At 39.7% G+C, this 26,643-nt stretch overlaps 1 protein-coding gene across 1 annotated transcript in view; it reads left to right on the top strand.

The window, feature by feature from the left end:
- Positions 1–26,643, top strand: part of CNTNAP5 (contactin associated protein family member 5) — a 785,909-nt gene that overhangs the window by 401,096 nt on the left and 358,170 nt on the right. Inside the window, 1 exon segment of the mRNA NM_001048108.1 lies at positions 16,047–16,311. Within this exon segment, the coding sequence (NP_001041573.1) occupies positions 16,047–16,311 (265 nt within the window).

The following is a 26,643-nucleotide window of genomic DNA, read 5'->3' as shown; positions in this document are numbered from 1 at the left end:
TTCATTTTGTCATCACCTATTTCCTCAGTAGAAAATAGTGAAACTACATTCATTCTCTTCTATGAGTCCATGTAATTTATTAAATTAAAAGGAATTTCTCATATTCAAAAAAGTTTGGGGTATGCTGTATGTAGGTAGATCTTAACTTGTTTTTTTGTTTTTTTGTTTTGTTTTGTTTTTTGTTTGTTTGTTTTGTTTCATTTTTGAGATTTTATTTATTTATTTGACACACTGAGAGAGAGCAAGCAAGCACAAGCAGGGGGAGTGGCAGGCAGAGGGAGAGAGAGAGAAGCCAGCTCCTGGCTCAGCAGGGAGCCAGAAGTGAGGCTCAATCCCAGAACCCTGGGATCATGACTTAAGTCAAAGGCAGATGCTAACCTACTGAGCCACCCAGGTGCCCCCTTAGACCTACATTTGGATTACCTAAACAATTCACCCCTCCAATGAGGATTTCTTATGCCTCAATCTCATAAGACTTCTTCCCATGTTTCACTTAAAGGTTGTCTCTTGCAACTCACTGCCCTCCTCTGAAATAGTTTTATTTCTGTGCCATTTCTTTCCATCTTTTTTTTTTTAATATCCTAATTCAGCTCATCCTTCTATTCCTAAGTTAGCCCATGGGGTTATCCATTCTCACCCATGGTGGTCAATTATTTCATCAATTTCTTCCCCGACAACAAGGTCCAGAATTTACCTTGCTTCTGCCAAGGAAACAAGCCCTTTGATGGACATGTCTTCATTGCATCAATGCAATCCAGTAGCTAAATAATCATTATTCCCTTTAAAAATAATAAGGATAATTTAAAGATGAAAAATAGATTGACTAGGCCTTTAAAAAAGGTACCCTGAGATCAAGAATATGGCTAAATGGACACCTTCAACCTCCACAAGCCACACTTGATGTGTCTGCTAGAAATCTTATATCTGAATAGATTTGGGGCTAAGGGCATGCCCTAAACCTGCCCTTTACTTCAGTTATAGATGACACATGGTGGAAGCTTATAAGCACGGTATGATTTTACAGAGCACTACAAGAACACAACTGAGAATCAGACCCTGAGGATGGAGCATCCAATGTTAGCTTCTCAAGGTGATTGAAAGACCAAGTTCCAGAAGATACTCTTAGTTTTATGGGCCGAAGCTTTGGTGAATGCTTGTCATTCTGTATGCATGGGCAGATGCAATATTCCACATTGAAACAATTGCAAGAGCCTGTTCTCTAGTCTTCAAGGCAACTAGAAAACACATGAATTTTACCGGATTGTTAACTCTTAAGAATGTGATGACTGGCAAAAACCATTAAGATAAGATAAGCATCTTGTTTTTTTTTTTTTTTTTTTTTTTTTATCTTTTTGTTCAAAAAATTAAGTGTTTATAAGCAGGTTATGTGTCAAATTTTAGTACTTTGTGATTGATATGCCTACAACTTCATTCTCTTTATAAGAAGCAGCGGGTCCCCATGTTTTATACGTTTGTAAGATAATTAGAGCTGATACTGCTCTGGGAAAGCACAAGAATCACAGTCCTCCACCAATGTAATTAAATAACCAGAAATATCCTAAAAGTGAAATGCAATTCCCATTTTTTCATGAGAATTCATGTTTACAGATTATAGGAAATTTGGAAAATGCAGAAAAGTTGAATGAAAGAAAAAAATCACCTGCATTCCCATCAAACAGAGTCAACCATAAATGGTTATAGAGTGCCAATGTAGATTTTCTAGTCTTCTTTTAAAAAAGGACTGTTCTTCCGTGTAACTTATTTTCTTTTTTTTTCTTATTATTCACACAGTATGTAATGAAAATAGTAACTTACTGAGCATTTAGTATGTGCCAGATACTCTGCCAACTGATTTTCATATTTATCTATTGCAGTCCTTGAATTCACCTTATGAAATGGACAACTATTTGTGGTTTTGTTTTGAAGTTGAGAAACACGAGTCTTTTTTTTTTATAAATTTATTTTTTATAAATTTATTTTTTATTGGTGTTCAATTTGCCAGCATATAGAATAACACCCAGTGCTCATCCCATCAAGTGCCCTTCTCAGTGCCTGTCACCCAGTCACCCCCACCCCCCACCTGCCTCCCCTTCCACCACCTCTAGTTCGGAGAAACACGAGTCTTAATGCTATTAAAACACTTGCCCAAGATACATAGTTAGGAAGTCCCTATCCCTGGCCTTTCTGATGCCAAATCCATGTTCATCTGCTGTGATATGCGTTATGCACATGTTATATCTGCTATAATCACTGAGTTTTTGAATTTTAGCAAAGTAACATTACATCAGAAAAATGATCAACAAATGTTGAATAAGTAAATTATATTTTTTTAATAGGGGGAGAAAAGACTAATTTGAGTTCCCAGTGAGGAAGCTAGCATACTACAGATAGTATGTGCTTAAGAAATATTTATTTAAGGGTCACCTAGATGGCTCCATAGTTGAGCATCTGCCTTTGGCCCAGGTCACGATCTGGGGTCCTAAGGTCGAGTCCTACATCGGGCTTCCGACGAGCCTGCTTCTCCCTCTGCCTATGTCTCTGCATCTCTCTGTGTGTCTCTCGTGAATAAATACAATCTTTAAAAAAAGAAATATTTATTTAAGCTTGTGCTGAGATGATTATACCAAGACAAACTTGCAGATCTGATTAGCAGTGAGAAAGTCTCCTTATTTAACACTGGAGAGTAGAAACATCTTCTGAAGGGAGGCTGTTCCTCTATATTTAGTGATCTTCACATATAAGTAAGAGATCCTTGGCGCCACCTAACTCTTAGCCTGCTTAGCCACCTGAGATAGAGAATTAGAAGATGATCTTCAGGGGGCACCTGAGTGGATCAGTCAGTTAAGCATCTGCCTTCGGCTCAGGACTTGATCTCAGGGTCCTGGGATAGAGCACCGCATCTGGCCCTCTGCTCAGTGGGGAGTCTGCTTCTTTCTTTCCCTCTGTGGTCTTTCCCTCTCTCTCAAGTAAATAAATAAATAAATCTTTAAGAGAGAGAGAGAGAGAGAGAGAGATGATCTTCAGGTTAATGATTTCCTTCAACTAATGATTTCTCTCTCTCTCAAGTAAATAAATAAATAAATCTTTAAGAGAGAGAGAGAGAGAGAGAGAGATGATCTTCAGGTTAATGATTTCCTTCAACTAATGATTTCTATGTCCCTGATGTGGAAGTGGTGTGGCCTGCAGAAACACCACTGTGTGAGTTAGGAGTTGTGGCTTCTCTATCCAATTGGGTTACTAGGTAGTTGGATAAACTTCATGATTAACTTATTCTTTCTGGTGCTGTGACTGAGAAACATCCTTTAGAACATCTAAAATACTTTTCAACACAATGACTTCATTAAGGGGAATTATTTAAAAGCCCTCTAACACTGTATTAGCTAACAAGGACTTCCATAACAAAATACCACAGGCTGACTTGGTTTAAACAGTAGAAATGTATGTTCTCATAGTTCTGGAGAGTAGAAGTCTGAGGTCAAGGTGTCAAGAGGTTTAATTTCTCCTGAAGCCTTTCTCCTTGGCTTGCACAAGGGCACCTTCTGTCCAGCTCCTTAAGTGACCTCTCCCCTGTGTCTCCAGATAGTTGATTTTTCTTTGTCCAATTTTCCTCTTCCTGTGCAGACACCAGTTAGATGTCTCATCTTCAAATTACATTCTTCAAATTACATTCTGAAGTACTAGGGGTTAGAGTTTCAACATATGGATTCTGGGGAAACACAATTCAGCTCATAATAATCACTTAAAATTTTATTGTCCAGGGGTGCCTGGGTGGCTCAGATGGTTAAGCATCTGCATTTGGCTCAAGTCAATGATCTCCGGGTCTTGGGATCAAGCCTCACATCAGACCCCTGGCTCAGTAGGGAGTCTGCTTCTCCTTCTGCCCCTCCCCCTGCTCATGCCCTCTCTCTGTCTCAAATGAATACATAAAATCATTAAGAATTTTAAAATAAAATAATAAAATATTAAATTTTATTATCTGAAGACCACTGGAAGTACTGTGTCATTTATCTATAACCTCCTCCTCTGTTACCTCGACAAACAATAACATAGAAAGTAGAATCCCCAAGAAGTAGTTAGGGATCCAGACTATTCTATCCTTCAGAGAAACCACTCTTACTCTATGGTTTCTATCCTGAGTGTCCCAGTAGGCTTCTGGAACTTGAGGTATCATCTTTATATGCAAAGCTTTCAGAGGAAGGGGAAAAAAGAGGCAAAAGGAGTATCCCTGTCAGCTAAATTGGCTCTTTTTAAGGTTTCCAGGAAGTCCTAACCAATGCTTCTGCCCTGCCATGCCTCACAGGCCAGACTAAGTCACCTGGCCATGCAGATTTGTAGGGGGATTGGGGACATATAGCCACCCACTTGAAAATACTGTTGCCTCAAAAGAGTTCCACTATAAGAAAGGCAAGGAGAATGGATTTTGAGAGGTATCTCTGCCCAAGTCTCTTCGAGCAATAAAGGTCAATATATGAGAATCCTCATGTAAAAAGTGATAGAGTTTCTGCCTCGGCATCAAGGTCTACCATCACCATTTTAACGACACTTGAGACTTGAGCTGTTCAATATGGTAGCCACTAGTCATGTGTTGCTATTGAGCATTTGAAATGTGGCTAGATCAAATTGAGATGTGCTGGAAAGATTAAAAAAAAATTCAATAATTTTAATATCAACTGCATATTTAAATAATATTTGCATGTATTGAGATAAATCACTTAATATCCAAATTAGAATTAATCTCTTTCATTTTGCTTTTTTCTTTTTAATATAGCTACAGAAAATTTTAAATTACATGTGTAGCTCACATTATATTTCTATTAGACAGTGTTGTTCTAGCATATTCACCACCTCAAATATAAGTATTCCAGTTTAAGCTTCTATTTTTGAAAGTTATTTTTTTAAAGAAAGTTGTTTTTATTAGGAAAACTTTTAAAATGTTTATTTAGAGATAACAGCAATAATTGGAATTAGATGTTTCTTCTCATTTCTAAATCATTATTGATAAAATTGAGAAGCTGACTTTTATAATGTATTCATTTTGAGCTATAAATTTGCTTAATTTTCCAGGCCAGGTAAGGATATTTGCCCTGCACACAAACTTGTTACTTTCCAGTCTCTTCTTAGGACACAAAAAGCCCATAGTATGTTTTCAGAGCCAGGAACATTTGTTCCTCACTAATGTGAATTTAGTCTAAAGAGGCATCAGTCTATGCATGTAGAGAAAAGTTGCTTTGTCTGTGGGCCAAGTACTCTGTATAAGAAAGTTTACTTAAAAGGAAAAAGTAAACACATGTTCACAGACATACACATGCTTTCACATGACATCTTCTTTTGACTTTTCTACCATAATGACTTGTCACCTTTGCCTACTTCAGTGGAATAGACATGTAACTAAAGGTTGCAGTGGAGGGGACAAACATTGTGAAATTACTCAGGTGTGGGAAACATTTGAAAACTAGTAGCCATGGGGTTTAATATCTAGTTGCTTCTATCCCTACTTGGATTAACTGCTATTATTTTTTTTCAATAATCTGCACTAATGGCCTTGATAGTAGTTACTAATCCTCAATACTCTTGTCATGAAAACTTTCAAATAATACTTGGAAACCTATTTAACTTAAACTTCTACCGTAAAAGTTTTAATTTTTCATTTTAAATAAGTTTAAAATGGAGGAAAAATTAATTATGTGAATAAAAGTCACCATAATTCCACAAGCCAGATAGAGAGCTACTATTTAGCAAAGGAGTTTCTGTTCTATACTTACATATATATATATATATATATATAGATATATTTGATCTGTTTCTACAATTTGTATTCTGTTCATTTCATTTGATGTTCTATTAAAAGCAAATTTCATACTTACCATAAAAATTATTATTAGTGGTGGCAAAATAGTATGTCATATGAATACACTGTAGTTTACATAACTATTCTTCTAGTTTTAGAGCCAGGTTTGTATTATTATAAATAATCATGGCTTAGTATATAAATCTTGGCTTAATTTCAGATTATTTCCTGAATATAGATTTCTAGAAGTGAACATAAAGTGTCAAAAAGGATTATTAATATTCTTAAGCTTCTTGATTCTTATTTCCAAATAAGACCTTGCATAATATTTGGAAATAGAAATTAAGGAGTTTTCAAGGTAGTTACAGCCTTATCTTCTGCCTTAAAACTGAGAGGTTATCAATGTAATCTTGGGTCTATTTGTCACTCCCTTTCACTCCTCAACTCCCAAGAACCTCACCTGGGACTTGTTTCTAGGTGAAAGACATCACTATTTGCAAAAACTGAAATTCAGGTGGGGATATTCATCTTTGATGCATAGGGAATAAGCATGAAATATGGGGCCAGAAACAGGGGCACACATAGGCAGGAAACTAACAGAGTCCATAGCCAAGGAGTTGAATTTGGGAACTTGGGCAAGGGGGACTGGTGGGCAAAATTGAGGCAAAGTCAAGAGAGACCCTCTGAGGCCAAAGGCAGCATATGGCTTTCAGTGGGTCCCTGTTTACTGATATGTACATGTAGCCAGCTCGTGGAAAGCCAGAGAAGTGGACCATGTGTGGAACCACCTGCCAATGAACCCAAGCTCTTAGGCCAAAAGTGGGACATTCCCTTCAATATTAAAGATGCTTCCCCTAGTATCCTTTAAATGAAACCCAAGAGACATGATTTCTATCCTCGAAGGCCTTCTTTGGCAGAAACAATATGTTGCCTGTGTAGACTAATGCTAGGCATCTCGTTTCCCTTAAATTCCAGAACTTTGGAATGACTTTGTTTCTAGTGATTGTCCTCCTCTGCTTTCTCACCCTCCACCCCAATCCTGTTCCTACTCCTACTTCTTCCTAATTATCCAAATCAAAAGGTACTTCAGGAATCCCTGTTACATACTTTCCTATCAACATTGACTTCTCCCTCCTGGCACCTCATCATAGTTGTGATGACATGTTTCATGTCCCTCTTCTAGTGTAGTGCAAGCTCCAAGTGGCTGTCCCCTGGACTTGCCACCAAGCTGCAAGTCCCAGGTGGCCTTTGCCACCAAGCCTGACCCATATGAGCTGCTTAGTAAATATCTGTTAAATAAATAAATAAAAGAATGAAGGAGTGTATCTTTGTCTAAACATGAAAAATTACCCTATTTTGGCTCGCTGCTCTTCCTAAGTTTGTGAATCAGAAAGATAGCTTTAGCCTATAAAGCAGCCTTTTCTCTACATTTGCCGATAGCATGCCAGTCAGTCCTGGGAGTTTTCAGACAAATCAAATTAGAAATGGTTGTACTCATTTGGAAAATCAAGAACTGGCTTGAAATCTTTCCCCACAAATTAGATTGAATCAAGATCATTTTCCCCCAGCTTATAAATGCTTGATTGGCTTTGTTTGATGCCTCCTGATTGAAACTCAGCCTTGCACTGCTAGCTTTATTTTTTACTCACCAGGGTGTTGTGATGTCTGGATGATGATTAAAAACAAAACAAACACCCACAATGAAAATGCTTTGTAAATAACAGCTCAGCATTGTAATATAACCCTTAGAAGTGCGCATTTAAGAAACTTTAAAGCCAGTCAAGGTAAGCAGAACCTCAAGATGGGTCTGCTATTAATCCCTTCAGATCTTAAAAATTGGTTTTCTGATACAGCAAGACAGTCATTTCTAACATAGCATCTTTACTCAGGACCCAAGGAAGGGATGTACCGGGACTTGGTTGTGACGATATTTGAGGAGTCCCAGTGGGAGTAGAGTGGCCCCAATCCTCCATCTCCCCTAGCCACTCACATAGCCCACCTATCTAGCCCTTACCTTGTGCCCCAGACTAGATTCAAATTCATCCTAACTTTAGTCAAGTTCCTTTCCCAGCCTACCTCAATCAATCACCTCAAGTTTCTTTTCAACAGATAAATACTGGCCTATTCTTTGAATTCTTGTTTTCCCTTCTCTTTTTCTGCTGGGGTGGACAGAGGTATTCGTAGATGAGTGACAGCTACAGCCAGGTGTCCTTAGGGCCAGAGGCCTTGAGTCCCAGATCTGATAGATGGATTTCTGGATCATGTCAACCTTCCAGCTAAAGCCAATACCTACAGCCACCCCATGCCCACATCAGAGGCTGGTGGAGGTGTAGGCTAGCCCCTTTGTGGGACAGTGAACTGTGACTGCACATGTGTGTGCTTTGGGGCACTTCCCTCCCCCACCATTGGGGAATCATCTGCCAAGGTCAAAGGCCACAGCATCCCAACTGCATCAGTTCCATTGCACATCCTGGTGTGCCAGTAGGTGGCAAGTAGGTCCCAGACCAGGACCTGGCAACTGTCTTACCTCTGTCCTACTTTCTCCAGTTAACTCTAAGCCAGGCCGGGGTCTTATTGTTAGGTGGTGAGTAGCATTTGGTGGGTGAAATGAAGGCCTAGAAAAGAGTCAGAAAGCAGTGGCAAACAGCCTGATTGAGAATGAGTTAGAGACATTGACCTTGCAGGCTCCTCATATGCCTTTCATCTATGACTTCTTTAAGACTATCATTTAAAGCAGAGGATAATATTCTGGTGCCTTCCACAAAACAGTTAAATGGCCTGAATCACTCTTATAGGCAGGAATAAATATCTTTGAGTAGTGAAATGAGTTGGGAAGGAATGCACTTGCTAAACCAAGATAACTAGGAGAAGGTGGTGTCTATCATAACTGATCAAATTTTGATTGGAGAAAAATGCCCATGAGTAACAAATGTCCATGAACAATGCATCACTCATGGCTCCTTTAGCCATAACCTGTAGTCCATGCAGCCAACACAAGTAAGGAATAATCTTGAAACAAAGTAGATCCCTTAGTGGATAGATAAGGTAAAGATAGCACCTAGCTAAAAATTCAGTAGAGTAAGCTTTAGCTGCTCTGGTCTAAAGTGCCTCAGGTACATCCATGACCTCATCTAAAATAAACAAAGGGTTATGTTCGATCCTGCAGCTGTGAAGTAGGCACAAATTAAGCCATTCATGAATTTCTTTCTTCTGAAATTTGTTAGCTCCTTGTTCTAGTGTGGTAAATTATGGCATTTTCACCCTGTGCTGTCTGAGGCCTGGCTAACATATCTGGTGACCAATGAAATAATGATGATGATTTACATGTTTAGCAACGTTTGACAAACTGGAGACCATTAATTCACCATTCATTGCATTTCAGGCTGTTTCCCCTATTACACATTCCCATTCAGACCATGATAGCATTTCCTCTACTGTGTCCATAAGCAGAACAGCAGCTTCTAAAGTTTGTCCCTTTGTATGAACAAGTCTTGTTTGTGACAGTTCATCTGATTCATTCTGTGCTCACATGACAAAGACTTAAATGTACAGGCAGGCAATCTCTGTCAGATACTCCTCACTCACAAGTCATCAGGAGACCATGGTAATTATGCTATTACTGCGAGATCTTTTTGACGAGCCTCTCTTTTTACGAGTTAAAAGAATGCTTTCAGTTGGATGGATTTTGTTTGGAACCAGTCAGCATTTGACAGACTTCTGATTTTGTGGCAGAATGACTTGGATTTATTTGGAAGGAAGCTGCTACTCAGAATCTGTGTTCTTTCTCATTGTTTTCTTCTGATTTTAATTGCACCGTCCTTGGACCAGCACCAAGCTAAGCAGGTTATAATTTCATATAATTTTACCTATTTTATTAACTCCAGGAAATTGTTAAACATTGTAAAATCCTGCTGCAATTCAATGTAAACGTAGCATTCTCTTTGTAAAGTGTTTACAGATGCTTTTTTGAAAAGGGGGGGGGCAGGGAGAGGAATGGTCACTCAATTGGTTGTTATTCTTTGCTAATTATATTTATAGAATGTGGGCCTCTTTTTAAAAATATGAAACAATGTCATTTTCTGTTTATTGCTTTTCAAATATATATCATCATCTACAGAGACTCTTGCTTTGTTCCCTGCAGTTAGAAGAGAATTGGCAGGAGAAAGGCCTGAGTGCCCTTTCTTATGCTCTGAATTATTATAAAGAAAAATATTTTAAAATATAAATACTTGGTTACACTTCTCATGCCAACAATAGGAATGGTTCAAATGGTGCCTGTGCAGCACTCCAAAAAGGAGACAGATGATAAGGATGTGGATGTTTAGTCCCAGGTACCCTAAGAATGGGGAAGCAGGGAGGACCTGACCCAGTCTAATGGTTTCAGGTTACAAAACAGGAAACTAAGACATAGATGTGACTTGCCTCAGATCTCACAAAAAATTAGTAGACCCGGGAAAGCAGAAAAACAACCATCACAAACAATGCTGGGCATGTTGCTCGTGTTCTCATTTGATTTTAAGTCAACTCTCTACCATTATCCTCCAAATTATAGTAGCCAAAAATAAGGATTAGATAGAATATATGGGTTTCCAGTAAATATTGATAATAAGAATCCATTTCTGCCTAAATTGAAGAATTTTACTTACTTCTCAAAATTCAAAGCAAGACGCTCTATACCCAAGTACAAATGTATTATTGCATAAAGTCTATGTAAGTATTCAAGAGTAGCTAATTATGACAAGGCAGCATTAAGAGATATGATAAGTGTGTGGTAATATATGTGTAGTGAATATGTTATGCTGCTAATACAATGAAAACTGGTGGACAAGGTGGCCACCTTGTGGATGGAGGATCTGGAACAGGCTTGGGCATGTGGCCCATGGGAGAGGGAATGGGAAGTTGGGTGCAGATGCCTTAAGAAGCCACTCCTGGCCGAGGGAAAAAGGCAGGAAGTGTGTTTAGGGGGCAAGCTCCCATAGCAACTATACAACTTGATTGGATGAGTGAGCTTAAGGACTTCTGTTTGCTGTCAGTGTCTTCACACTCTCCTGGGGGTGGGTGCCAGCCATGGCAGGTTGCAGTCAGTCAGTGGTCAAGGACTATCTCTGCTCTTTCCTACATGAATTCCCCTGTTCAAGAAGAGTTCAAGAGAGTTCAAGTAGAGTTCAAGAGAGTGGGAGCTATGTTTGATTTTCCTGTCCCTCCACCTTGCACAGCACCTCCTATCCATTTTACCTGCAAAATATCTGTTTACTTTTCTCCCTTTCCCCTTTTGCCATTCTAGATAGAGCTCTCTATGAGCCCTTAACTGCTCTGGTCTACTAATCGCAACAGCTGTCCTGAGTTGCAACACGTGGCCACTCAGCTCTACACACAATACAGTCCATTCCCTAAAGACCTGAAACACCTTATGACTGTGCATCCTAGCCTTGATGTCAACCCCCTCTTCCCCACTTTCCATTCTCTTTTTACCATAGCATCCATTTCTAGTGCCTCAATATACTCTACAAGCTTACATGATTGCCCCTCTCCCTGTCCTTTCAACTTCAATTGCTGCCTGGCTTTTGAACTGTAGTCAGCTGACCTGCTCAGGCCCCTGACTATGCCTGTCATACATCTTCCAGCCTCTGCCTTTGCAAATGCTTTCCTTCTGTGCTTAGATAACAACACTTTCTTTATTCTCCACATTGCCACTCCTGTGCCTCTGGGAAATCAAAGGTCTAGTGTCACCTCCTTAGGAAGCCTTTTGTAACTATCCATATTAGGATAGGCTCCTTTTGCATTAGACCATGTACTGCTCCTTCAAGACTCTGAGTGTGGTAGGGGTTTTTATCTGCCCTCTGGAGGGAGGGCCTCCTTGTGGAGGATGAATCAATGAAAAGGGTTTACTTCCTTCATTGAAACATACTTGGTTCTTGGGTTCCAGGTCCTGAACACCTGTAGAAGGCCATCAGGCTTCTCATTACAGGAAACAGCATCAGCTCTTGCTGTTTATGGTCCAGAATAGCATTTTTACACAGATATGCACAATCTCTCAAGGATGGTCTATGAACAGATCTTCAGGGTTTCAAAGTTCTGTGCTCCATCTAGAGAGATCACTCTTTTGTCTGAGAAAGGTAGGATAGGAACTTCTGTGTTTTAAGGGTTGTAAAGAAAAGGCCTTGGTGGATCCTTGAGAAGGAATGTGGCTATTGCTTGAGGGTCTCTAATGGACAGATGGCTGCTCTATCTTGGGGTCAGCACTTTTGGAGGATGGGCACGTATGAAATGAAAACCGAGGGTGCTAAAAACTGCCGTCCTGGGGACAAAGTGAGGTCCCCACTCAGGCATTCCAGATACCTTTTTTGTCAGTTGTGTCTTTGGGGCGCAAACACACAGTCTTGACTGGCATCCTCAGTCATGTAGTAGAAGGTCGCTATCCAACCAGGACATGGTGGAGTTGTCACAAGAAATACATCAGGTACCAAGGATTTAGCCTCCTTGATGTAGAGTGACCTCCTTTTTGAACAGTGAAAGACCCTGTGAGTCTTATAGTGAAAAAGGGACCCATGGCAGTGATAAAGACTTCCTCTTCATTTCATCAATAAGGCCAAGGGTGGCTGATTTACCTTGAAGATTTGTCCACAGTGTGCTTCTGTGTTATGGCACACTTTGTGCCTATTACTGTCAAAACATACATTTAAGGACTAATTCAAAGGATTTCAATCACACTTATAACTTATGTATAACTCTTGTACTTAGCACATTGTTTTATAATGCTTGAGAAATCTTGAATAAATGTGAAGTCTTTAATGAATTAAATATGCAGGGGGAGAGGGGATCTGAGAAATGGAGCTTTCTTCTTGGCAGGCAGGACAGTGGGGATGGGGGCGATTAGAATTAAAGTTGAATTAATAGATTGAAGGAATATATATGGTTGAATATAGTCTGTAGACTTTTGCCACTTTCTGCTTTGACACTGTTCTAAAGTATATTGCCTTTTCACATATTGTTTCTAAATCATGGCAGGGACTTCCCTCAAATGTCGCCTGGAGAAGGATTCCAAAGTCACAAATGGTATTATTGAAAAAGATTAAATAATCTCTGCTGATTTCAAAAGTAACACTTTTGCATTAGCTTTTTTTTTTTTTTTTTTTTTTTTCTTCTTTCTGTCTACTGGGAAGATGGGGGTGGAGTGGATATTGATGTTTCTCAACACTGTGACATTTCTGCCAACAGTAAGTGTAGCTGAGATGGGATTAGAAGCAGAAATGGCAGCACAACAGCTGTGTGATGGGGAGCTGAGCTGGAAACATTCACTTGCCAGGAGAACTGGGTCAGATTAGGTATGGAGGGCATTTCCCATCTACTCCCATCTCTTCTCTCCTACTCTTTTGTCCTTGGACTTGCCCATCCGAGAACAAAGCAAGGATGTGCTCGAACAATGGGGATGTTTGGACAGCTCAGGCAACTGCTCTAGAGCAAGGACCACAGAGGACAGTGTGAAGGCATAGGAAGAACGGACTGGAAGAGCATGAGCTGCAGTGAACCAGGGACACTCCAATGCATTTCAACGCTGTCCTACTCCCCCAGGAGGAAGAGTATTGGTTGCCACACATGGCTTTCCTCTAAGTGGGGAGAAAGCCTGAAGCGTTTATCTGCATTTCTTGCTACCAAAATCTAGCAAGGACATTTGAGTGTCCTTCAAGAGATATTGAGGCCCCTTGCCTATTTCGCAAGTACCTGAGGTCCATCAGACATCCTGTGGATGGAGCAAATCTAAGGAAGGGGGCTCCCAGACCTGTCAGATGTGAGTGAACTGCTCAGATAAGGGGAGAATCTCAGTTTCTGTAGACCCTCACTTCCTGTGGCTATCTATCCAGAGAACACTCAGAGAATGGCTTGGGTTGCGCTAAACTTTGGGATTTATTTATTTATTTAAAAAGATTTTATTTATTTGACAGAGAGAGAGAGGAGAGAGAGAGATCACAAGAAGCAGGGGAAGCTGCAGGCCGAGGGAGAAGAAGCAGACTTACCACAGAGCAGAGAACCCAATGTGGGGCTGGATCCCAAGACTCTGGGATCATGACTTGAGCCCAAGGCAGACACTTAACCGACTGAGTCACCCAGGTACCCCTAAATAATGGATTTTAAATCAACGGGGAAATGGGTCATGTTTATGACCTCCTATTCTTCTACCTGCAGCCTCATCACAGCCTCCCAACCGTTCCCCCTTCTGCACAGGCTCAGAATTTGGGTACAGCTTTATTCTGACAAATTTGTTACCAGAGGAGGTAACACTGACCTCAGGAAAAGAGAAGAATAGTTACTCTTACCTCTGGACTTTGCTGTAGGAATATTTGTGATTTTGCTTCTTGCAAATTACAGCTCTGCCTCAATCAATCTGTCATCAGTGGAATATTTTCATTCTTGAAAAGAAGCCCATCGAGATTTTTAAAACAATGTTATTTATTTATTTGAGAGAGAGAGGGAAAGAGAGGGAGAACACTAGCGTGAGCTGGGTGAGAAGCAAAGGGAGAGGGAGAAGCAGACACCCTACTGAGCTGGGAGCCCGACAACACAGGTCTAGATCCCAGGACACTGAGATCATGACCTGAGCAGAAGTCAGACAGTTAACCAACTGAGCCACCAAAGTGCCCTAGAATTTTTTTTTAATGCAAATTAGAACAACAAGGGATATCATGAGCAAATGGGTAGAATTTTTAGACTGTTGCTACCTGGCGCAGAGGAGAGATGTGTCAGAAATGGTGGCTAAAAGAAAGTCTTCCATGTCAGACAAACAGATATCTGTATCCTGTTGTCACTGCTAAGGAGGCACAGGGCTTCTGTTGCACGCTTACCTTCTTTAAGCCTAGTTGGTGAACTATTTAAATGGATACAGTGTTACTGTACAGAAAATGTGAGGTATGTATGTGGGCACTTGGCCTACTGCCAGGCACAGTGGGGCAATATGAACTGTAGGCAATTTCTTAATGCATATCAAGGGCCTTGCCCTTTGACACATTAATTAACTTCTGGGGATCCAACCCAAAGAAGAGGAAACATCTACGCAACTACAACAAATGATTAATATAAGCATGGACTCATGGAGGCATGATTGATGAGTGAACCATCAGAAATGTGCTTCTGGTATCAGTTTGGAGATTGCTGTTTGCTTTCAGAAATGCAGGGCTATCATAAACAGACATGGTTGGGACCTATGGATGTTTTTCCAGACTATGAGGATTTTGGAGTTGAACAATTAACCTGCTCCAGTACCGGGAGCTGCACTATGTGTCTAAGCTCCCTGTGTGGCCACCGTAGTGGAAAGTTGAACTCAGGCAGCCAGGGTGGTCACCCCTGGAAAACTTGAACCAGTTTTCCCTCACTTTTGCAAAGAATAATCTTCCTCTTTCTCTTCCTGGTCCTGGTGGATGCACACTTAATATTCCCCACCTCTAGTCTTCCCATATGCTCCTCATGCTACTAAAAATCCTCTTTATACCTTAAAATCTGACCAGTGTCACTTTATTGTTTGTAAGCTTAGATGATAACTTGAGCAAACATTAAAGGGCTTTTCAATTCTGCTTCTACTCATCTTTCTCATCTTATCTCCTTCATGGCCTCCCTGCCTCACTTAATGTTCAGCAATGACAAGTTCCCTGTAATTCCCAGGAATGCCATTTTGCTAATTTCTCCAAATCTTGGTACACAACATGCCATTTTGCTGAAAAGGCTAGCCAGGCACATTCACTTCTCTCCTTCCCCACCTCCTTCCAGAAAAGCATCACCTCCCTTGTGAAATCTTTGCTTGCTAGTTATTTTTTCCACCAGGCTCCCCTGGGAGCTTGTGTCAGTCTCTCCTGTAGCACATTCTATGTTGTAACAAAGTTTTTCATGTGTATCTCTTCAAACTGTATCCCCTCTTAGCCTATGATTGATTTGCAGTATGTATTTATTCAATGGATGAACGTGCTTGTTTTTGTATCTCTTTCCTTAGGAAATGTTGACTCTTTCCATCCCATCGCCTACCCCAACTGGGGTCTTCTATGGCCTTTCTCACAGATAACAGAGAAATCCATGTAATACATAAAAGAGGAATGGAAACAGTCTCATAGGTGTATCTGAACAAAGCTGACATATTTTTTCCTTTAAGATCTTGCAGCTGAATGTGGAATAATCTTGAAATTAAGGTCAGCTCCAGGTGGTTGTTTATATCAGCTGTCAGATTGCAGAATAAAAAATGGCTTTTATATGTTTGATTTTTATTGTTTTCCAGGGCAATGTCACTTTTTCCTGCTCTGAACCACAAATTGTTCCCATCACATTTGTCAACTCCAGCAGCAGTTACTTGCTGCTGCCCGGCACCCCCCAAATTGATGGGCTCTCAGTGAGTTTCCAGTTTCGAACATGGAACAAGGATGGTCTGCTTCTGTCCACAGAGCTGTCTGAGGGCTCGGGGACCCTGCTGCTGAGCCTGGAGGGTGGAACCGTGAGACTTGTGATTCAGAAAATGACTGAACGCACAGCTGAAATCCTCACAGGTACTTTGTGCTGACAACTGCTAGGTCGCTTTTTTTGTTCAGCCAAGTATTTTATAGGTACTTTGTAGATAAGGAAATGGAGAGTCATGGAAGCTCAGTAACTTCTAAAGTCACATGTTATTAAGTGATGGAGCTACGAATTCACCCTGAATTCTCTGGCTTCAGAGTCTGTAGTTTCCCTGTATATCATACACATTACCATGGACCTTTTACAGCCACCAAATTTTATTTTGAGTAACAATCAGTCAGGTTTTTTTTTTTTTTTTTTTTTTTCTAATTAGCCAGTTTTAAGAAATAGTTTTCAGGCACACCTGGTGGCTCTGTCAGTTAAGCATCTGCCTTAGGCTCAACTCATGATCTTAGGGTCCTGGAACTAAGCCGCTCCCTGCTCAGCGGGAAGTCTGCTTTTCCTTCTCCCTTTTGCCCTTCCCCCTCCTCCCTTTCCCTCTGTCCCCTCCCTAGCTCCTAAATAAATAAAAATCTTTAAATAAAATGTTTTTAAAGTATATTTTTAAGATATTAAGTAAATACTGATACATATGGCATCTAAGTATGGCAAACCTTTTTTATTTTTTTATTTTTATTTTTTAAAGATTTTATTTATTCATTCATGAGAGACATACAGAGAGAGGGGCAGAGACACAGGCAGAGGGAGAAGCAGGCTCCATGCAGGGAGCCCAATGTAAGACTTGATCCTGGGACTCCAGGATCACACTCTGGGCCAAAGACAAGTGCTAAACCACTGAGCCACCAAGGGATCCCTGGCAAAACTTTTTAAATTAGTCCTTGAATAGCTGAATTTTGGAAAGACTTTTATGGCGCTATAACATAGATTCTAATATGTAGCAATACAGAAGAGATTTAGGACTAAGTCATGTTTTTTCAAAACCCTCACTCTTCTGTGTGATGTTTATGCAATGTCGGACAGCAGAATTTTTTTTCCCTCCTTCTCCTTTTATTATCTTACTAATGTTGCCTGTTCTTCCAGAGGCAGTATTGACTTAGTCCACAAGTACTTACTGAGGTTAGACCACATGCTAGGCATTATATTAGGGGATGAGGCATGTTCCCAGGTCAACGAAACATTTGAAAAGCCTCCCTGGTTCTACAGTCTGAATCAAATACTGTTCTCTGTGTGTCTTGGGCCAATAGCCATCCTTAACTATATATACTACATTGTATTTTTCTTTAAGTGTCTTCCTTCTCCCACTGGACTACGAGTTTTGTTATCCAAATAAATAAGAGAAAATTGATGTAAATATAAAGGGCACGGCTTAATACCCAACGTCAGGTCAGACTGTGGGAGAACTTCATATGCCAGTAAGTGAACAAAAAGTCCATTAAACTCCCAGAATAGCAGGAGAGTTTGGGTCTGGAACTTAGTTAGGTTCAAAACACACCTACTTTTCTTACTGTTCTATGGCCCTGAATAAACTTCTTAACCTTTCTCATATGTAAGTGAGAGTGTATTAGTTACCTATGGTTGTGTAACAAACTATACCAAAATATAGTGGTTGAAAATGTTTATTGTGTCCTAGTTCATAAGAGTCAGGAATGCAGGGGCATCTTGGCTGGATAATTCTGGCTGTAATCAAGTTGTTGGCAGGGGCAACTGTCATCTCAAAGTTCAATTATGGGTAAATCTGCTCCCAAGCTAATTTATATGACTGTTGGCAGTCCTCAGAAAATGTACTTCCAAGTTTATCTCATGGCCTCTCCAGAAGGCTGCCTCATGAAATGATAGCACTTTTACCCCAAAATGAGTGATTCAAGGAAGAGAAAGAACACTCAAGACAAAAGCCATAGTCTTTTTATAACCTAACACCAGGAGTGACATTCCATCACTTTTACCATGCTCTGTTCAGTAAAGAAACAAGTGCCTTAGCCCTTGCTCAAGGCACAGGGGTTATTACAAAGCTGTGGATATGAGGAGTCATGGATCACTGGGGACCATCTCAGAATTTGCCTATAACATGAATGAAAAAAACAAAAAAAAACTCTTACATCAAGTGATTGCCATGATGATGATTCAATGAGATAATGTGTCTAAAATCCTAAGCACAGTGTTGAGAAGCTATTCAACAAATTCCTTTTCCTTCCATGCTGACTCAAGACCTATAGCTAGAAGGGGCCTCCTTACTCCATAGAGTCATAAAAGCTGAGTCAATTTGGGAAGTCATAGAACTTTTATAAAATTTATGAAATTTCTAGTAATGGAGGTGAGTTAATCACTTAGAAGCATAATATTCATGTTCAGAGTTATAAAAGTTAAACCTCAGTCCTCCCTATTTGAAGAAGAAAAATGTGAACTGACACTAGGTTGTTTCTCTCTCTAATCGGTGAGATGTTTGAGTATAGAGACTTGTAGGCCTCAGGTCAATAATGCAGTTTTAATACAGGATAGGCCCTGGCGGCACTTTGCTCTAAAACATCCAGGTGCTGCCTGTATTATTAAGCACATGTCAGTCCATTAAAACACGTTTATGACTGAGAGAGGCTGGTAAAAGCTGCCACGTTACCAAGCTGCAGAAGGAGAGGAAATCATCTGTTATTTCAGACCTGTCTCTCAAGAAATGAAACAAGTGAAAGGAAGTTTTTAAAATGTGCTGACTGAGTTCTTGAAGTCTGTCTCAAAAACTCTTGGTTTATTCTTTCCCCAAAAAGAATCTCTGAATTTTGGAAAATTTGAACTTCCCTCATTTTTTCTTTGAATTGGAGCTATGCCGTATGTCTGCTGGAATTTTTCTATCTTGGTGGTGGGGTGGGGAGACACAAGCAAAACAAAACAAAACAAAAAAAAACAAAAAGTCAAACAAAAATAGCTTTCTTGTTCCTCACGTTTCTGAGGAAACTTGTTTTCGAAGTACTTGAGATCATAATGGCTTTCTAAGGGATGACAGCCTCGTATGAAAAAGTAGAAGGTAATGGCAACTGTCCCTATGATGTTTGAAGCCAAGTGGAGCTACTGTGACATATGGTAGGTGCATCAGGGAAAACAGACAGTAGCACACTGCATTTTGTTAGTGGGGCAGGGAATCCAGATATTTAAAGATTAATTGGAGACTAGTTCAGGTGTTTCTAACATCTTGGGTCTAAAGAGAAGGCAACCCCCATGGAAGCGAGGGTAGAGAGATGCCTGGCTCATTCACTCTTGTTTTCAGAGCTTCCTACAGTGTACATAGCTCTTTGTTTTGGAGATTGGGACAGAAGTGCAAACTAAGTGCATCCTCAAAGTAGGAAGCATATAAATTAGGTTGTTCTAGGTGATGAAGTTTCCAGAAGATGAAAGAAAATGGTGTAATCCTTTCTTTATGTTTTTCTTTATTTTTTTGTTTTTATTGTCTTTCTTGTAAGCCTTGTTCATGTGGAGATGAGGAAAAGTTGAGGACATCCTTTCACTGTAAATGACGCAAGAGTAGAGTCGTCAATCATTGTAGATCTCTTGCAGGTCAGGCACTGTGTAATACTGCAGGTAAAAAACAAACATGAAACTTATGAGGTGGTTATTATTTTCCCAACATGCATACGATGAAACTGGGAACCAAAAAATTTGAGTTAAGCTGACCAAGATGGTGTTCAACCTCAGGATTTTCCTTTGGATTCCTAAGTTTGTGGTCTTTATACTAGAACTTGCTGCCAGCCATATTCATGTTTTATATTGTAATTCAAATGTAAGAGAACTTTGGAGGAAAGATCTATAGACATATGTTCAACAAGCTATTCAGGTAAATAGCTATCTACTGTCTAAAGTTAGTTCTTCCTAGAACATTTTATTTGGTGGTCCCATTGATGGATTCTTGGGTTGGGTGGGATTAACACAAGATGGTGAGTCCATTTGTCTTTAAGACTTCTTATATAATTTAGCTAAAGTTTGCCTGTATTATATTATAAAATAAATAATCCATATCTATATTTCAATACACAAACATACACACACTCACACACACATTCTGGTATTCATTAAGTATATATGGCATAAATACTTAGTGCCACTTCCTTAGTAAGATTATCATCTAAAGACTAAGGGTACTAAAGCAGCATGAGGTACTGCTTCCAAAGACTTTGCCCTGTATTGTAGAGCCTTTCCCATCCTGATAACCCCATGCTCCAAGCCCCACCTGGATCTTGGGGCTGCCCTGGAACAGAAAAAATACCTTCAAAGTGTCCTGCTGCATGGTGAAATTTTCCAATTTCTCCTTTCATGAACCAGAAAAGATATATATAGGCAAATCTTAAATAAATGAACAAACACCTGGATTTTCTACTTTATGCATTTCAAACTCTCAGTTTTTGACTACATTTCATGAGGTGCCATGCGTCACAGGGACTACTCCATCCCTCAAATCCACACCTGTTCATTGGGCAATAGATACTCTGTTCTATTTTTTAATGTAGGAAATAGGTGCCATTTTAGACTCTTAGAGATACTGAAAATGGAGGTTGGTATCATCCAAATTCATCTAAGTGACTAAGAGAACAGGGAATTGTATGCAGGTAAATAATACCACCAACCCTGTTTCCTTGAAGAATCAGGGATGAGTGTTTTGAATTTTGTGTGCAACATTAAATATTCTAGAGCAAAAGCTAGCATCACTATAAGTATTTTAAATTTTATCTGGACTTTCAATATTATTTTTATTTTTCTGATGGGAGGATGCTGGGGAATGAGAATAGGAAGAAGAGATCTGGGGGCTTCAGTCATTAAGGTTTGGAATCTGCATTTTCTACTTGATGTTTCTTAAAATGTCAACTCCCCACTGAAAAGTGAGCCTGGGCAAAAAGCTTGAACTCAGGCTTCAGCGTTCAGACCTCTGGCTTACCTGGGCTCTGCATGGATGTAGAATGTGAATAACTCTTGTTCTGTTAGATCTCATTGTTCTGTTCTGCTAAAGGGGAGATTTGGTTTAAAATTAGTAAAAACCCTTCTAGTCTGTTATGAGTTCCTGAAGAACAGCAGAGGTCAGCCCTTTTCCTTATTATCTTCAAGGAAATCATCAACCCAAGAGTCTTCTTTTGAAAATATGGTAAATGGCCTTCACTGTCTGAGATCATGTTTCTCACATCCCAAATTGTGGTACATTTTGTGCAGTAAGAAAGGTGAACTTGGCCTTTGCCATACAATGATTTTTGTGAATGAGGCTTGGATGTCCTAGAAGGGTTATGCATGTGACTGACTCTCAGTGACATGTTAGGAGCCAAAAATCCCAATATGAGAAGTTGGTTTTGGGGAACCTTCTTTAAACTGAACTAGGAGAGAGAGAGAGAGAGAGAGAGAGAGAGAGAGAGAGTAAGGGACTGATCAGAATGTATAAGATCTTCAAACCGTGTTAATAGAGGAACAGTTGTAGGTACTGGAGCTATTACAGGTGGAGAGACAAGGACAGAAACATGACAAGAATCTTTGAATATGGAACAAGCTTTCTCATAGTTGAAGGTTTTTATATGTTTATGTCACTGCAGAAAGTAGAACAAGCACCAGTAAGGTCAAATGACATAAAGACCAGTTTTGGTTTTCCAATAGAAGAATAATATATCCAAAGCTTTCCTCAGTATCACTAGAGTCATCAAACTCAGAGTGGAGTTTTCAGGATTAAGAGATGAGTGAAACTTGAGAGATGGAAGAGGAAGTCTCCAAAATGAGAGATGTCAACCTAATAGCTAGGCACCACTGAATGATTATAAGCTGGAAGAAGGAAAGTAAAAATCAGTCCACAGGTACAGAACAGAATTCTTGGGTAAGAGGAGACACAACAAGCAAAGATCTAGAAATCAACCAGATGCCATGGAAAAATTTTCAGTTAAGGCCAAGAGCTTATTAAAGAGACCCTCCCAGCTTACTCCATTTAATTTCTAGGTACAAGCAATTGTGTTCACTGTATTTCCTAAACCACCTTGCAACTCTCAGTATGACTATATAATAGCTTGAATAGGAAGAATTCTAGAAATGGCATTCCAAAAATACCAGTTAAGCTATATGTTCTGAATTAGCTATCCATGTTCTATACTTACGTGACTGAAGATAGGATGAAATTCTAATGGCATAACCTTAGATAACAGCCATGATGAATGTTTATCTGAACACTATTTAACATTGACTATGTTTAAACGAATTAAGTTCTAGAACTATGGTCAACATCATCCCACTAATCTTTGAGAATGCATCTCAATTGATATTTTTTCAAGAAATCTTTCCAAAGCTAGCCAGATGCTCCATCACCCAGCAATCTAGGTCTTCTCCTATGTAGCATTTGCCCTGAAGATATGTGTATGTGTGTGAATTAGTTTGCTGTGACAACTATAACCAAACACCGTAGACTAGGTGACTTGGAAATTTATTTTCATAGTTCATGAGACCTAATATCATCTTCTTGTAAAGATATCAGTCATACTGGATATGGGCCCACTCATATAACCCCATCTTATCTCAACTATCTATTTAAAGGTCCTTGTCTCCAAATAGACTTATTCTCAGGTATTGAAGTTAGAATCTCAGCCTATGAATTTTGGAGAGCACCATTCAGTCCATAACAATGTATATCAATCATGTGTCTATTAATTGGTTACTCGTTGCTCCTCTGCCCATTACAATGTAAAGATTCATGGGAGTAATAATACTGACTTGCTCATCACTGTTTGCCCAAGTTCTATTATAGCACCTTGCTGATAACAGGTTTTCAATAACTATTTGCCCAATGTATAAGCAACTGCCTAAATGAATAAACCAGTAGAGCTGACCTCCAAAATAATTCAGAAGGATGTAATTTTAATAGTGAAAGAAGTGTTAATAGTGATTTTTTTTAACAAACATTCATGTTACCACAGTTTTATGCTGCATAATGTGTCAAAACTAGGGATGAGCTACATTTAGTGGAAGTACTAATTAGATAAAGGCCAGTGGAACTCCCAGAGGTGAAGATATGGCTTGAAGAACTGTATCATTCAAGATAGAAGTGCTCACCCTGATTAATACTTGTGGCCAGATGGTTTTAGGCTACCGCCCTGCAATTAACAGAGCTGCTCCCCAAATATTGTCCTTTTTCATATAAGTCATTTGTATCTAGCCACCATCTGTACATCAAGTAAACATGATAACTTTGTGAACTTCGTCCACTGCTTCAATTAAGTTGTCATTAATGCCTCTGTATTTCAGCTAAGATAATGTTGATGAGAAAATTCCATTAGCGAGGGCAAATACATAAATAGCCACAAGGCTATGATGGTCACAACAAGCTGTCTGCTGAGAACAGAGTTCAAGTTTCAAAAGTCAGAAATATGATGAGGCATTCCATTTTATGGGAAACTGAGAAATGCAATTGCTTGAGTTTCAAGATATCCTGCAAAGGTTGGAAATGTTTACCAAAACAGTGATCTCTTGGGCATCTGCAGCTTTGTCAAGTCTGAGTAATGACAGTGGTGTTATTTTATTTCATAGCTTACTCTTCTTTTTTTCCACTTAATCAAAAAAGGAACTGAGGGAGCTAGATTTTTATTACTACATCAGAATACTCTAATACAAACCTGATTTCACTTCCTTTGCTTGTTCCTATTTTTTGCTTTGATAATTATCTTATATAATTGACTTTGCCTCTATTAATTCAGGAAGGTTTTGAAGTGTCTACTCTCGGCTGGCGCTATACTCAGGCCTGAGGATGGAGGCATTGCCCACAGGAGCTCATAGGCATAGCTGGAAGGGATGGTCTTAAGGCATTTGTAGTGCAAGACGACACATGCTTAGGATAGTGGGGGAGCATTGAGGAGAGGATGAGTGAGAAAGAAGAGTTTTTCCAGGGGCAGGGTGAACACAGCTTGGTTTCGAAGAAAGGATAGAATTTGGCCAAAGAGGGAATGAAAGAATGTTCCAATCAGAGGAGAGAAGTAGGAGATCTAGAAGTATAAGAATCTACAGGTAACCCAGGATGACTGGGTCACAGAAGGCAAAAGAGGACAGACAAAATATAAAGCAACATTCTGGCAGGGACATCTGAGTTTGGACTGTATTGTGAAGGTGATTGAGAAATATCTGTCTCTGAAATTGAGCTTGATTTTTTACCATGTAGATTTTGGGGCTGAGCATTCAAGTCTATATCAAGGAAACAAGGGCATAAACATCAGCCACAAATATGTCACATTTCCTGTCTGACTCTAATGGATCACAAACCCAGATGTTTTCCTTGCATACCCTGACCAAGAGTTTCTGGGATCCAAGTTACCCTGACATATGGACCAGGCTCTAATAACTAGGAAAGGTTTAACCTGTGATTTATGGCCCAAGAACCAGGGAGATCCTGCTGCTAACACTTGGCAGCGGAACTTCAGCTGGTGAGATGCAAAATCAATCAATGAGCATTTGGAGAGGACAGGATGCTGCCCTGTTGATGCTGAGGGGGATACCAAAACAGGACTCAGAGCCTGACCCCCAGGAACTTGTAATCTCATTGAGGAGATGAGACTTGCAGTGATGCATTGTTAATTAATGGTAAAAAGCAGTAAATGATATTAACTAAATGCATAAATCAGACAGCAGATATTCTAGGAATTTGGAAGGAGAAATAATTATATTGGTCTGGTCAAGATAAACATGCTTTGTTCATTTCTTGGTGTATTAACTGACTCATTCATTCATTTGGCACTTGTTATAAGCCCTGAACTATGCTAGGTGATTAGGATAGAAAGTCAAAAAAATATATGCTTCCTAATGCCTTTGGATAGCTCAGTCAGTTAAAGGTTTGACTCTTTTGATCAGGTTATGTATGATCTCAGGGTCTTGAGATCGAGCCCTAGTTGGGCTGTGCACTCAGTGGGGAGTCTGCTTGGGATTCTCTCACTCCCATCACCCTCTGCTCCTCCCCTTACTCTCTTTCTCTTAAATAAATAAATTTTTAAAAATTGTATGCTTTCTGTCCCTACAGTGGAGGAGAAGAAGCTCTAGAACAAATATGGGGATTGGAGGACAGGGAGATGGGCTTGGATATTGGAAAGCTAGGAGTAGAGGCACTGATTAGGTAAATGTATTCACTTGGAGCATAATGAATGTATTAGCCTAGCTACAGTAGGAAATTTAGGTAGGAATACTAGGAAATGGGATTGAGAGGATAGACGGAGACTTGATTATAGAAGGCATAGATTGTGAAGCTAAGCAGTTTGAGATTTGTTCTCTGGGCTTCATGACCCACTAGAATGACATTTGCTAAGAGGTGTTCCTTAGGCAGTTCAATCTAGTAGGCTGTCCTGTACCAGAAAGAAGTCAGAGGCTGGGAAAAGAGGGAGGCCATCACAAAAATTCCCAGCTATAGTGATAAAGGATAAAATAAAGGCTAGAGAGGGAATTTGAGGAAAAATGTGAATTCAGTCTACTATATAAGGAAGAGTTAATAAAATTTGATAATTTATGAATAAACAGCATCCAAAAAAAATAGAACTCAGGATCTAAATGGTAGCATAATGGTACTAATAATTGTAATATGCTCTTTTACGATGTGATTGGCATTTTAAGATTGCTTTATTCAATTATTTATGTATTCCCCACTTTGTTCTCACAAAAATTGAAACTACCTTTGAACTATTAAGTAAAGGTAGACATGACAGGGTGTGGAAAAAACACCTGAACTGGGTTTTCTAGACAAGATAAACCCTAGAAACTTCCAAGCCAAGCCAGGTAATTCTGCCTCTATTTTACAGATGAAGAAGCAGGTTTAGAGAGATTAAGAAATCTGTCTAAATTTCTAGAAATTATAAGTGACAGGGCCTTGAGCAAGGGGTAACAGGTGAATAAAGGCATTGAGGAAATCTGTGACAAGTTATTTCCAGGGTTGGAAATAGAGTCTTTGAGAACTTTGCTCTGGCCTGGGCTGAATCTCTGCATGTTGGCATGTGGCTCTAACAGCTCTTGCTTAGGGGTCCTGGGACAGCCAGGTTTCAAAGGTTCTGTATTCAAACCATCAAGAGAGATACTGAAATAAGATGAAATCTAAAATGCAAATACCTGTTAGGTATTTAAGGACAAGAAAAATACAGAAAGTAGGAGTGAGAGAGAAAGAGAGAGAGCACCCAGGCTCTGCAGCCTCCAAAATTATTTAACATGTCATTCCCAACCAACATTCCCCATCCACTCACCCCAGGCTCCCATTCCCCCAAACCCACCCAAACGACTTTTGTCAGTATTTGGAGACATTTTTGCTCCTAGGAGTAGGGGACTGTTACTGGCTCTAATGAGTCAGGGATGCTGCTAAACATGCCTACAAGAAGCATAGTGCATAACAGCCTACCCTCTCTAAGAATCATACTGTCTGAATGATCCAATGCCAGTGGATTATTGAAGGACACTGCTTCAAG

The sequence above is a fragment of the Canis lupus genome, chromosome 19 (genome assembly GCF_011100685.1).
Source record: "Canis lupus familiaris isolate Mischka breed German Shepherd chromosome 19, alternate assembly UU_Cfam_GSD_1.0, whole genome shotgun sequence".
NCBI lineage: Eukaryota > Metazoa > Chordata > Mammalia > Carnivora > Canidae > Canis > Canis lupus.
This window is presented reverse-complemented; position numbering and strand designations above follow the sequence as displayed.